The sequence below is a fragment of the Phaseolus vulgaris genome, chromosome 7 (genome assembly GCF_051622355.1).
Source record: "Phaseolus vulgaris cultivar YP4 chromosome 7, ASM5162235v1, whole genome shotgun sequence".
NCBI lineage: Eukaryota > Viridiplantae > Streptophyta > Magnoliopsida > Fabales > Fabaceae > Phaseolus > Phaseolus vulgaris.
Window position 1 is genome coordinate 52,868,922 of NC_143504.1, and position 13,316 is coordinate 52,882,237.

At 32.0% G+C, this 13,316-nt stretch overlaps 1 protein-coding gene across 2 annotated transcripts; it reads left to right on the forward strand.

Annotated features, from left to right (window-relative positions):
• The first annotated feature begins 4,728 nt into the window (after positions 1–4,728).
• LOC137830171 (squamosa promoter-binding-like protein 1) lies at positions 4,729–12,109 on the forward strand. Of its 2 annotated transcripts, none has more exons than XM_068637345.2 (11): positions 4,729–4,952; positions 5,077–5,924; positions 6,183–6,364; positions 7,685–8,271; positions 8,831–8,905; positions 8,993–9,100; positions 9,193–9,310; positions 9,660–9,801; positions 9,936–10,080; positions 10,383–11,021; positions 11,414–12,109. In XM_068637345.2, exons 2-11 carry the CDS (start codon positions 5,320–5,322, stop codon positions 11,855–11,857), a joined length of 3,045 nt encoding a protein of 1,014 aa, XP_068493446.1. In that variant the 5' UTR covers positions 4,729–4,952; positions 5,077–5,319; the 3' UTR covers positions 11,858–12,109. The 2 variants fall into 2 exon arrangements, with proteins under 2 accessions (XP_068493446.1, XP_068493447.1); XM_068637346.2 differs by having other exon boundaries at positions 4,769–4,952; positions 5,073–5,924.
• Positions 12,110–13,316: the final 1,207 nt, after the last annotated feature.

Here is a 13,316-nt window from a genome sequence, read left to right on the forward strand (position 1 = left end):
ATTACACAATTATTAAAAAAACAAAATCAAAAGAAGTTTTTTTTAGCTTGAGCAAAAATTGGTCTCTTTTGAGCGAAATTTTTTTCGCTTGAGTGAAAATGAGACGAAGAGCATGTTCAATTCCAATATTATTTTCGCTTGAGCGAGAATCCTCTGGCTTGGGCAAAAATAGACCCAAGAGTTCTCGCTCAAGTGAAAATGGGCCCGAAACAAAGTGAATTTTACTGTTACATTCTAGATTGAGCGAGGATCTTTCGCTTAAGCGAAAATCTCTCACTTGACCAAAAATATCAGAAGAAACTTTATAAAATTTATTATTTTTCAAGTGTTCTTTAAAAAATAAATACCCAAATATATATTTTCACAAAACATACAAGATTAAAATGATATCACTTTGCTCAAAATTGGAGAGTTACTCTTCTTGAACTTTTATGCCAACCTATATACCAATACATTTATAATTCTAAACCAGATTCATTCAAATTCAATTTCAAACTCAAACAACCACACTTCAAATGATTCATAGTACAATTCAAACATATTCAAGAATTTCATCTCGTCAAAATCAACATGTAATTTACATAATCAACAAAATCTACCATCTCTATAATTTTACATCCAATATCAATCAAAACACTCTAATTTACTCAACAACAAACACTGCAAGAAAAGATGAAGTTTGTGACCACATCACCTTCACATCGAAATCTTCTAACCTATGATTCTATTGAAAAGTAAAACGAGCTTCTCTTACCTCATTAGAAGTACGCGTGCCCACTAAGAGATCTAAAATACAGTGATAACGTAACATGCACCATAGAGTCATGATCAATGGTTCAAACATATCATTAGGACTTAGAGACTCATCCTAAAGTCTCGGGTACCTCATGCAAAGAAAATCTATCGAAGTAAATAGGAAAACATAAAACTAATTCAAAGGAAAAAGAATATAATTGAACTTACTCTAATTAAAATTTTGATTGACAATTTTGTTCTATTCACTGCTAGTAATCTAGTGGCGGCCTCTGATTGTCAGTCTTATAAAAGATGAGGTTGGAAATTTAAAAAGAAGACAAATGAGAAAAAGAAAACTTTTCTAGAGAGATGGTGATTATATTAAAAATGAAAAATGAATAACTGATTTTTTTATTTATATATACTTTTTACTTTAATAATAAAATATTCATGTGTCATTTTAATTATACTATTACTATTCTAAAACTATTTTTTAGGTCCTTACATTTTTGCTAAAGTGGAAATAGAATGAAAATTCAAACTTTGCTTTTGGCCTATTTTTCTTAATAGAATTGAAAACCAACCTTCCTTTCAATCATATTTTCGCTTAAACCAAGTGAATGATTGTTTACTTGAACAAAAGTAGAATTGCAACTCAATCCAACTCTCCGCTAGATTTTCACGAGCGAATTTTTGTTCAAATCAAAAAAGAAATAAAATTTTCTTCTTTCATTGTCTTTTTAGTGAATTGTATGTGAATGTTTATTATAAATATAAATAAATATTAATTTATATATTTAATTGATTTATTATTTTGTTTAAAGATAAAAAATAATGTAGAAATTTCCAACTCATTTTTTTACTCTTTTTTATTCTAAATAACTTATTTTTACTTTCTAATTATAGTAGAGAGAAAGATAAAAAAAAGAGTATGAAGAGATAAAAATAGAACCAATATATACAACAACTACCCAACAAAAAATAAAGAATCTTGTTGAAAAGAAAGAAAAAATATACTATATAATTTAATTTCTTTTAAATATTTATTAATTTTAATTTTAGCTACTGATACATCGTACGAAGATTTCTATCAGATATAATTAATATAATCATAATCAATCATCATTTCCAATCTTTTTAAATTAGGCGGCGGTCATTAAAATAATTGACACATTACTTCAAGACTTAATTGTAGTCAAACCAGTATTAATAAAATTATGGCTATACTATATAAATGGTAATTTAACTTTTTTGCATTTTATTCACTTTGTTTTCTTTTTAAATTTAAATTTAGTTTATTATGAAAGCAGATCATTTTCTTTTCAGTTTAAATTTAATTCTGTTAATATTTTAAATTAACCTTTTAATTCATTCTCCACCTTTCTCCTTGGTCCCTCTTTTTTTTTTCTCTACTTCTCTCACTACACCTAATCTCTTTTTCTTCCTCTCCCACCTAACCACAAACAAAAAATAATTATAGGCAATAGGATGGGGTTAAAATAATAATAATAATAATAAATAAATAAATAAATAAATATCAAATCCTATTTAACATAAGAACTTTATAACAAAATTAAATGCATAATGCATATCACTTTATAAATCAAAAGTATTATTTCAGCCTTTAATAAGAAATTGATTTCAATCTCTTTCATAATATAAAATTTAGTTGTCAAACTCATGTAACTAAAGTTATACTTTGATATGAAATTTAAATTAGGGTTCTTAATTGTGTCAAATAAAAGCGGGTTTTTTCTTACAAAGAGAATTGATTGATTGAATGAATAAACAAATAAACAGTGGAGAGGGAAAAAAGTCTTGTAAGAATTGGATAAATTTAATGATTGGATAATCAATGACTGACATAGGTTACTGATTAATCTAGTTGACTTTATCTAAAATATATATTATATTTGTCTAATATTTTTATAAATCCAATCCTAATTTAAATATTTATTAAAATAAAGTATTAATAAATGAAAATAATAAAGAAAATTCACGGCACTATGATTTTATAATTTAAATTTCTAAACATCATTAAGATAAAGTAATTAATATGCAAAATAAAGTTTTTAATATCAATACAAATCCATAAATAGAAATTGAATAAAATAAATTTAATATTTTAATTGAATTATCAACTTTTTTCAATTAACTCAATAGATTAAGATGTCTTCATCCAGGTCAAATATATTTTCAGTTTGAATAACAACTCGACCTTGTCTATCTATTAAATCCGAGTTTTACAAGTATGATTTAAGATTTAAAGATATAAATTGTTTTTTTTTTTAAACAAGAAAACAAACTAAATAAAAAATAAAAATAAATTATCATTTGTATAATTTAGTCAAAAACTGTTTTACAATTAAAACTACATAAACTAATATTTAAAAATATAAGATCATAAAAATTAAAACAAAATTATGTAATATTTCAGGTTTATTTTTATTTTTTGAGAAAAAACATTATTTTGTTAAGTTTATTTTTTCTATTGTTTGCTAATTTGACGGTTATTTCATTATTTGACAGATTCTTAGTTGTGGTTTATTTTGAATTTATATTATATACCTGGTTGGTTCATTAAGTTTCAAAACATAAATAATTTGAATTTGAATTTGATTTTTAAACTTTAAATTTTAATATTTTGTATCAATAAAAGCGTTTCATTTTAATTTTAATAAATTAATTTATAGTTGTCATTGATTTAAAAAGTTTTATCTCTTTCATTATTTTATATTTAATACAGTATACTGTTTATTAACTTTCAAGCAAAATAATGCTCCTTAATAAGAAAAATCTAAATCCAATAGATATTATTAGTAAATAAATAATCTATTATTTTCCTGTTTTTTTTATTTGTATGTTTTAAAAAGAATATATTATTGTATAATAAATAGAATGTTTATTTAGTAAAAAGAATTTTTCACTCAAATTTTAAAATATTCAAACAATATCAAATTAGCTGTCTAAAATTGATTTTAAATAATTTTGGCTACAGGTAAAATATTTATACTGAATTTCGTCATTATATTATTTTATAATAAAAACATTTAAACATAAATTACTCTACATCAAAATTAATTTTAATCCAGTTTTATTCAAAAACAATTTTATTAAAGTTCGTCTGAAAACAATTTAAAACTTTAACCACGACTCCTAGAAAATAAATATATGTAATTAAAAACAACACTAAAATAATTACAAACCTTTACAGAATTATTTAAATAGGAAAGAAAGAAAGAAATATAAAACATTATCTTCGCCTCCAACTTATAAAAAACCATTTAAAAGAATGGATGATATTAGAAGGGACGTGGAAAAGTTTCTCCTTTTCTCGCTAAATATACGAAAAAGAAATAAAGTTTCCAGTTCCACATTATTCATTGAAAGAAATCTCAACTAGGGAAAAAGATAGGCAATACATTTGCATGTGCTAGTAAGGAATTTTTTTGTATCATTAATTAAATATTAATTGAATATATGAGATAAATTTGATGTGATAATATATTTCATAATTTTTGTATTATAGAGTGTTAGTATTTAAACAGTTATGAAAATTGGTATGTGTTGAGTAATGAGCATCGATAATGTGAAAGAGGATAATAATGGTAAGATAATTAAGAGTTAGAGACAGCGCATAATGGTAGGAGTGTGATTAAAATTGCATTAGAGAAATAATGAGAAAGGGGGCGAAAGAGTGTCACACGTGGTGGGCATGTGGTGATGATAGGGAAAAAAGTGTTGCAGAGGAGTGGAAGAATGTGACGTTTACTTAACGAAGATGAACGGCGTGGATCTGGTGCAGAGGGTGCAGGGTTAGGAAAGGAAAGGCATCTTTTGTTAATGTTTTTGGGTCCTCCTTCCATAACGTAAAGAGCGAGGGACACGCAGAGTGTGCAACTGGCCCTACCACTATGTGGCTGGTGGGGTGTACTGTTCCCAATCCCACCACCATTTATTAATTTATTAATAACAATAATAATAATAATAATTATTATTATTATTATTTTCTTTTCTTAGAATATCTATGTACCTTCTCATAGTGGAAAATAATAAAAAAGAAATAAAATTCACATTCACATCGCCATCATCATCAACAGCAGCAGCAGCAACACCGTTTCCGTCCACAGAACCTGTTCGCCATTCGCGTGCTCACTTACTGACATCCACTCGCTGCCGATCTGCGTTGCTTCTCCCGCCAAACCTAAGACGTACCGGTACGATATTTCTCTTTGCTTAATCATCAATTTGTTCTTCAATTATACTTGATAGCCTTTTTTATTGTTTTAATTTTTCTTCCTGGTGAGTTTTAAGATAAACCTTTTCTTTTGTTGAAGATAGGAAGGGGGAGGTTGTTGCTTGGTACTTGAGCTGAGCAAGGTCTCTGTGGTTGACTTGGGGAAATTGGAAGTCTTGGTGGTCATGCTGATTGTGCTTAATTGGAACCATGGTTGCGTCGGGTTACTATTTTTGGGACTGTTGGGGTGGAAGCAAGGTTAAGTGGTTGTGATTCCGTGTGGTTAATTTCGTACTGTGACTGAATTAAGTTGTGGATTTTGGTGTTTGGAGTTTTTGGTTGTGACCATGGAGGCTAGATTTGGTGCGGAAGCTTATCATCTTTTTGGTGTGGGTGCTTCCTCGGATTTGAGGGGTGTGGGGAAGAGGTCCTCGGAGTGGGATTTGAATGATTGGAGATGGGATGGCGATCTGTTCATCGCAAGCCGGTTGAATCCAGTGCCAGCGGATGGTGTGGGAGTGGGACAGCAATTTTTCCCTCTAGGGTCTGGGATCCCGGTGGCCGGAGGTCCCTCCAACAGTTCTTCATGCTCTGAGGAAGTAGATCCTAGGGATCCCATGGGGAGCAAGGAAGGGGACAAGAAAAGGAGAGTTATTGTGCTGGAGGATGATGGTTTGAATGAGGAAACGGGTACTCTTAGTTTAAAGCTTGGTGGGCATGCTTCTGCAGTGGTGGATAGGGAAGTTGCGAGCTGGGATGGTATGAATGGGAAGAAGAGTAGAGTATCTGGAAGTACTTCAAATCGAGCTGTTTGTCAGGTGGAGGACTGCAGTGCTGATCTAAGCAAAGCTAAGGATTATCACAGACGACATAAAGTTTGTGAGATGCACTCCAAGGCCAGTAGGGCACTTGTCGGAAATGCAATGCAGAGATTCTGTCAACAATGTAGCAGGTAATTTTCCGTTCTTTTTTTATTGGTTTCAGCTTTTGCTGTAGTTGATCAGTTCGAATTTGTTTAACTTATTTACAGTTAGTGTAAAGGGAATAAATGGTATTAATTACGATATGAAGATGTAGCAAATCATGAAAATTGTAAAGTATATCTGAATACAGCTGAATATCACAATAAGTATCTTTTGGCAGTCCTTCAAACAACCGTTCGTTATTTATTTTTATGCTAGCATATAATTTTATGGCACTCTATCAACAGGTTTCACATGCTTCAAGAGTTTGATGAGGGAAAGAGAAGCTGCAGAAGACGCTTGGCAGGACATAATAAACGAAGAAGGAAAACGAATCATGAACCTGTTCCTAATGGAAGTTCATTAAATGATGATCAGACTAGTAGCTATCTGTTGATAAGTTTATTGAAGATACTTTCAAATATGCATTGTGAGTATTTCTTTAAATCCTTATCTCTGTATCTAGCGCCCAAAGCATTTGATTTCATGTAATATGCTTGATTATTTTATATATGCATTGCTTGATTCTTGTCTCTCTAGTTTGAAAAGATGAAGGTTATTGATATATATATATATATATATATATATATATATATATATATATATATAATATCTTAGCTTTCTAGAAGAAGAATGTCTAGCAGGTTAGGAGAGGGCAACAAAAATGGTTTGAGCTTGATTTTTATCTTTACCTAGTAAGCCCTTATCTCAAGATTAGTTTCAACTAATAAGAATTTGTAAGTATCTTGATGGACAACATGTGGGACAAATGTTTTTCAATTTTTGCATTTTTTGTCAATTAAACTTCCTGTTGCTGTTGGTGATGCACTGGAAGGTTGTCCAAAAGCCTTGCTCTTCCTACTTGTGACAACATCTACTTATGGTAATTACCATATGAAATCTATTTTTAGTGCCTTAATTGCTGGGCAAGCTCAATTATCTTTCTGTTCTCTCAACTTTGCTGATGAGAAAGTGATAAAAAATCTAAATTAGCACTCTGACCTGGTGATTATTTGCTATTTGACTTTTTTCTCTGATGCGTCTTTGTTTTATAGGCATAGGTTTTAGGCTTTGTTAAAAGCCTGATTATGTTCACTACTGATTAATATCTCCACATTGCAGTAGAAATTCCAAATGGTATTAAGTTGTTTAGTCAAATAATTTGTCACGGCTTTATATTGTGAATTGTGAGTAGCTATAACAATACTAAGTCTGTGTTCATTGCTGATTAAGTAATATGTACGGGGAACTTAATGGAATCAGTAATTAAATAAGCTTTATTGGTCTGTCTTATTGTTGAAGTTTTCTAAAACTAACATGAATTATGCCCATTTCTTTGTCAAGTTGGCATGAAGAGACCAACTATTGGCCTCTCCGAAGGAGGATACAGGAGTTAGGTTACTATATTTGTGGATGGTTACTGAAAATGATAAAGTTTCAAGGCTATCTAATAATTTTTGTCCTCCTTCATTGAAGAATAAGTATTTTTGGGGGATGATTTTACAATATTTGCTTATGCAATAGTGTCAATCTTATGTGATGTTATGATTATGATCTCATTAGACTAATTATTTTAAGCACTTATTTATTGCAGCATATGGTTAGTCTGGCATTTGGGATCCTTTAGTTTTATGACATCTAATTGTGTTTGCTTAATAAAAATATTCACGTCTATTTTTCTGATCTGTATTTCTGCTACAACTGAGAATTTTTTGGGGAATGGAGAATTGAATTTTTAATTGAATTATAGCTGACAGGTCAGATCAGACTACAGATCAGGATCTACTAACTCATATTCTGAGGAGTCTTGCTAGTCAGAATGGCGAGCAAGGGGGTAAGAACATTTCTAACCTTTTGCGAGAACCAGAGAATTTGTTGATAGAAGGCGATTCATCAAGGAAGTCAGAGATGGTGTCAACTTTATTCTCCAATGGTTCTCAAGGTTCTCCAACTGTTACAAGACAGCATGAAGCTGTGTCCATGGCTAAACTGCAGCAACAAGTTATGCATGCACATGATGCTAGGGCCTCTGAACAGCAAATTACATCTTCTATAAAGCCCAGCATGTCAAACAGTCCTCCGGCATACTCAGAAGCCAGAGACAGTACTTCTGGACAGATCAAGATGAATAATTTTGATTTAAATGACATATATATTGACTCAGATGATGGTATGGAAGATCTAGAAAGATTGCCTGTCTCAGCAAATCTTGTTACTAGCTCTCTTGATTACCCATGGGCACAACAAGATTCTCATCACTCAAGTCCACCTCAAACAAGTGGAAATTCTGATTCGGCTTCTGCCCAGTCTCCTTCTAGTTCCAGTGGAGAAGCTCAGGTTTGTTTTTCTTGTTGCATTATTTTGAATTGGCTAATCTACTGTTTACTTGTGCTTTTTTTCACTGTCCTTACAGAAAAAAAATGACAATTCATTCCCATAATTATGTGATTTTGAATAGAAAGGATAGAAATTACCATGTAAATGAATTGTATATTAAGGACTTAAGGAAGTGTGTGGTCTTGGTTCATAGACTTTTGATGCCACCTTGACATGTGGTGCCAGCTTGGTGATAAAATTATAGAAAAGTGAACTGCTTAAATTAACCAAGAAGTAACATGGCTCAAGACCTTTGATTGGTAAGAGTGGCTGGGGGCAGGAGTGGGGGGCAATTGAGTTCAGGTTGTCGGTTTGTATTTGTTTTGGAGGGTTTCTTTTTTCTAGAGCTGGTGAAGGGATGGTAAGAGTTGGTGGGAATAGCTAAATACACTAGTAAAGAAATATCTAAATTCCCCTTTTTCACTTAGGTTGTTGAAAAAATTCCTCTTTCTTTTGTATTTAACTTATTATTGTTGTTGCCATTTATTTAACGGTTAATTTTTTTTTTCCGATCATTCAGAGTCGTACAGATCGAATTGTTTTTAAGCTCTTTGGTAAAGAGCCCAATGATTTTCCTCTTGTACTTAGAGCACAGGTACTTTATGCTTTCCAAAGTCTCTGAGTAAGTGCTATTATTGTCTTTTATTTGAAATTTAATAACACTGAGGGTTTCAATTGCCAGATTCTTGACTGGTTATCTCACAGTCCTACTGATATGGAGAGCTACATTCGGCCTGGTTGTATTGTTTTGACCATTTATCTACGTCAGGCTGAGGCTTTGTGGGAGGAAGTAAGCCTTTTTCTTCTAAAACTATTTATACGGGGTTTTATATTTTAACTGGGGACACTCTTGACCTTGTATGCTTCGTCCCTCTTTTGCAGCTTTGCTATGATCTGACTTCCAGTTTGAATAGGCTGTTGGATGTCTCAGATGACACTTTTTGGAGAAATGGATGGGTTCACATCAGGGTGCAGCACCAGATGGCCTTCATTTTTAATGGTCTCTTGCCATGTCTTGTTGTTTTTGTCATTGTTGTTAGGGGATCAAGATAACAGGAGTCAGATTTATTTTTTCAGTAATCAAGTTTATTATATGTGTAAAAGTTTCAACTTGCTGTGACATATATGTTAAACACTTTTGTCTATATTTAACTTGTGTCTTAACCAGATATATAACTTTAGGTGGTGGATTGCTTTGAGCATTCTTAGTTTTATGGTGCTTCTAATGCTGTCTACAGTCTACATTGTTGTCATGTGGTTTATGTATGAAACTATATCATTCAGGAATAACAGTATTTATACGTCATTATGACTAATTAGTTATCTTGCTGCAATTTTTCATGCTGCAGGTCAAGTTGTCATAGATACCTCCTTACCCTTCAGAAGTAACAACTATAGCAAGATTTTGACTGTTAGTCCAATTGCTGTACCAGCATCAAAGAGAGCTCAGTTTTCTGTTAAGGGTGTCAACCTTATGTGCCCTGCCACTAGGTAATCTCTATTGCTTTGTGAATTGTCAATCATTTGCATGGTTTACGTACTATCTGAGTTCCAGGACATTGTTTAAATATATCTATGTTTTTTTTTGAACTATCATGTTATATGACCCTTAAACCTACCATCAGGTTAATGTGTGCTGTAGAAGGGAAATATGTGGTCTGTGAAGATGCTCATATGTCAATGGATCAGTGTGCCAAAGAGCCTGATGAACTTCAGTGCATCCAGTTTTCATGTTCTGTCCCTGTGATGAATGGACGAGGATTTATTGAGGTGCTTTTCTTCATTCTCCCAAATTATCAACCCTAAAAAGTAGGGATGGACAGTAGTTTATCCATGAAGAAGAAAAACATATTTATATATTACCTTGTTTTTACTTTTATTTTATGACACACTTTCACTCACACTGGTTTCTGTTTCCTAACTCTGATAGTTGAATCTTATTGACATTAGCATATATATATATATATATATATATATATATTTACTAGTGTGTCATTTTTAACGTAAGATAGGCAATGATGTACTAATTCTATGTGGCTGAGCTTTATTTTTTATACTTTTGTTTTTGCTAGATTGAGGACCAGAGTTTGAGTAGCAGCTTTTTTCCTTTCATTGTTGTGGAGGAGGAGGATGTTTGCTCAGAAATCTGTACACTTGAGCCTCTTCTAGAAATAAGTGAAACTGACCCAGATATTGAAGGGACTGGAAAAGTTAAAGCCAAAAATCAAGCCATGGATTTTATTCATGAAATGGGCTGGCTTCTTCACAGAAGCCAGTTGAAATTAAGGATGGTTCACTTGAACTCTAGCGTTGAACTCTATCCACTGAAACGGTTTAAGTGGCTTATGGAGTTTTCCATGGATCATGATTGGTGTGCAGCAGTGAAAAAACTTCTAAATCTACTGCTTGATGGAACTGTAAATATAGGAGATCACCCTTCCCTGTATCTTGCACTTTCAGAGATGGGTCTCCTTCACAAAGCTGTAAGGAGAAATAGCAAGCAGTTAGTGGAGTTGCTTTTGGGATATGTTCCTGAGAATGTTTCAGATGAACTAGAACCTGAAGTCAAGGCTCTAGTTGATGGAGAGAACAAGACCTTCTTGTTTAGACCTGATGTTGTTGGTCCTGCTGGTTTGACACCACTCCATATAGCAGCTGGGAAAGATGGTTCCGAGGATGTGCTCGATGCTTTAACTAATGATCCTTGCATGGTAAGTTTCTGCTACATCAAATTATATATCAGTGAGGATTGACTTTTACTATGTTGGAGATTACTTCAGTTTTATTTGGACCACCTCCATCGCATTTAATTCTTGCACATTCTGTATCCAAATACTGCATTTAGATGTTACAGTATTTGAATTTTTGTCACCATTGCATACTCTGCATTTTTTAATTTTTTTTGGGCATCATTAACCTGTGTTTTCCGAAAACAAACAATCTGTGTAACTGGTTACCAACAGAACTACTTACACCAACAATATTGTCTGACTTTGAATGAGCTGAAACCTTGATAGAAATAACCTTTTTTACGATTTTATGCCTTGCTGGAAATCTGGAGCTTAATGTTTTCAGGTTAGTTAATATGGAGTTTTTAATACAGGTTGGAATTGAAGCATGGAAAAATGCTCGTGACAGCACAGGCTCTACACCTGAGGATTATGCACGTTTACGTGGTCATTATGCTTACATTCACTTGGTGCAGAAGAAAATTAACAAGAGACATGGAGCAGCTCATGTGGTGGTTGAGATTCCAAGTAACACGACAGAGAGCAATACAAACCAGAAGCAGAATGAGGCATCCTCTAGCTTTGAGATTGGAAAGCCTGCAGTAAGGCTTAGCCAAAGGCCTTGTAAACTCTGTGACAGTAAAATGTTCTGCAGAACCGCAGTAGGGAAGTCTATGGTATACAGACCTGCAATGCTCTCAATGGTAGCCATAGCTGCAGTCTGTGTCTGTGTGGCCCTTCTGTTTAAGAGCTCTCCCGAAGTAATATGTATGTTCCGACCCTTCAGATGGGAAACGTTGGACTTTGGAACAAGCTAAGGTTCATTAACTTGCAACTCAATAAAACTTGATAGGTAATGTAAGGATTCGTTCATATACTGAATGACTGAGATTTCCTGTAGGATTGGTTCTTTGTATTAGCTAAACTGTGCAATATTGTTTACGTATTTGTTGTCATTAAATTGTCATGTTTGTACAATGTATGTAGATGCAACTCTACTTCAAACTTTATTTGATAGGATTATTTTAGTGTAATACTTGTGTGGAATATTACACCCGCCTTTGATTAAACGACGAGTTCGTATAAATGATAATTATATTGAAGTATCGAATGCCTAGGGTTATAGCGTGTTTGGATTTGTTTAAATTATAAGAGAAAATTTCCCAAAAATATGTCCTAAATTACAAAATAAATCAACTTTTAAAAAAGTTATGGTCTTTAAGATTCAGTTAATATATAATTCAATATGTTCTGATAGTCAAATAACTACAAGCAAGATTTTGAGGAATAATCTCTGAGAATTGGGACAAAGGTATCCGTCCTTGCTGAAAAGAACTAGTTAGTTAATGAAGGTTACTACTAGAAAACAGTTTCCAAAATGATTTTCACAAACAGTTGTGTTGGATAATTAAAATGTAAAAGTTAAAATGCTCAACACTTAGGTCTCCTTTATAATTTTGCTAATCACATTTAATTACTAGTATATTTTCACATCTAGCCTATACTTATAATAAATATATAAATTTACTTTTTACTATTTCTTATATTTACTTGGGAGATAAATATATAAATGATCAATGAATCTAGATTTGGGTCTTCTGATTATATTGTTGACTCTTATGATGTGTGACATGCTAGATTAGAACATGTAAATTCTTCATATGTTATTAAATTTCAATTATTAGGATTAATTAACAAGCATGACAAACAAAGTAGAAAATGTGATATATATGTAGAATCTAAAATAATGAAGAAAACATGTCATTTTATAGAACATCAAACTGAATATCTAAGATTAATTTTATAGAGCATTTGATATGTTTTTAACATATAAGATGAGATAGAAGTAGAAAATCAATTAAATAGAAAAAATAAAAGGACTGGATCATATATAAGTGGTGAATATGTTTTATTTAATGATTATTGTGTTAGAGAATGTATTATTCATGAAGTAACCTCATTGTATGTACCTGAATCTAATGGAGTAGTTAAAAGGAAAAATATGACTCTTAAATAAATTATGAATGATATGCTTATTAGTTTTAATGCTCCTGATAATCTTTGAGGGGGTGAAACACTTCTTACAATATGTTTTTTACAAAATAGGATACCACATAAGAAAACTGGTAAAACACCATATGATTTGTGAAAAAAGTTATCAACCTAATATTAAATACCTAAGTGTGTGAGTGTTTAGCTAAAGTGATGTTACTTGATCCTAAAAACAAAAATAGATTCTAAAACTTCGGATTGCATGTTCTTAGGCTATGCAGAACA

Coding starts and splice junctions, on each gene's coding strand:
- LOC137830171 (XM_068637345.2), top strand. CDS start 5,320: ATGGAGGCTAGATTTGGTGCGGAAGCTTATCATCTTTTTGGTGTGGGT. Junction 9,802..9,935: donor CTTATGTGCCCTGCCACTAG/GTAATCTCTATT, acceptor ACCTACCATCAG/GTTAATGTGTGCTGTAGAAG. Junction 10,081..10,382: donor ATGGACGAGGATTTATTGAG/GTGCTTTTCTTC, acceptor TGTTTTTGCTAG/ATTGAGGACCAGAGTTTGAG.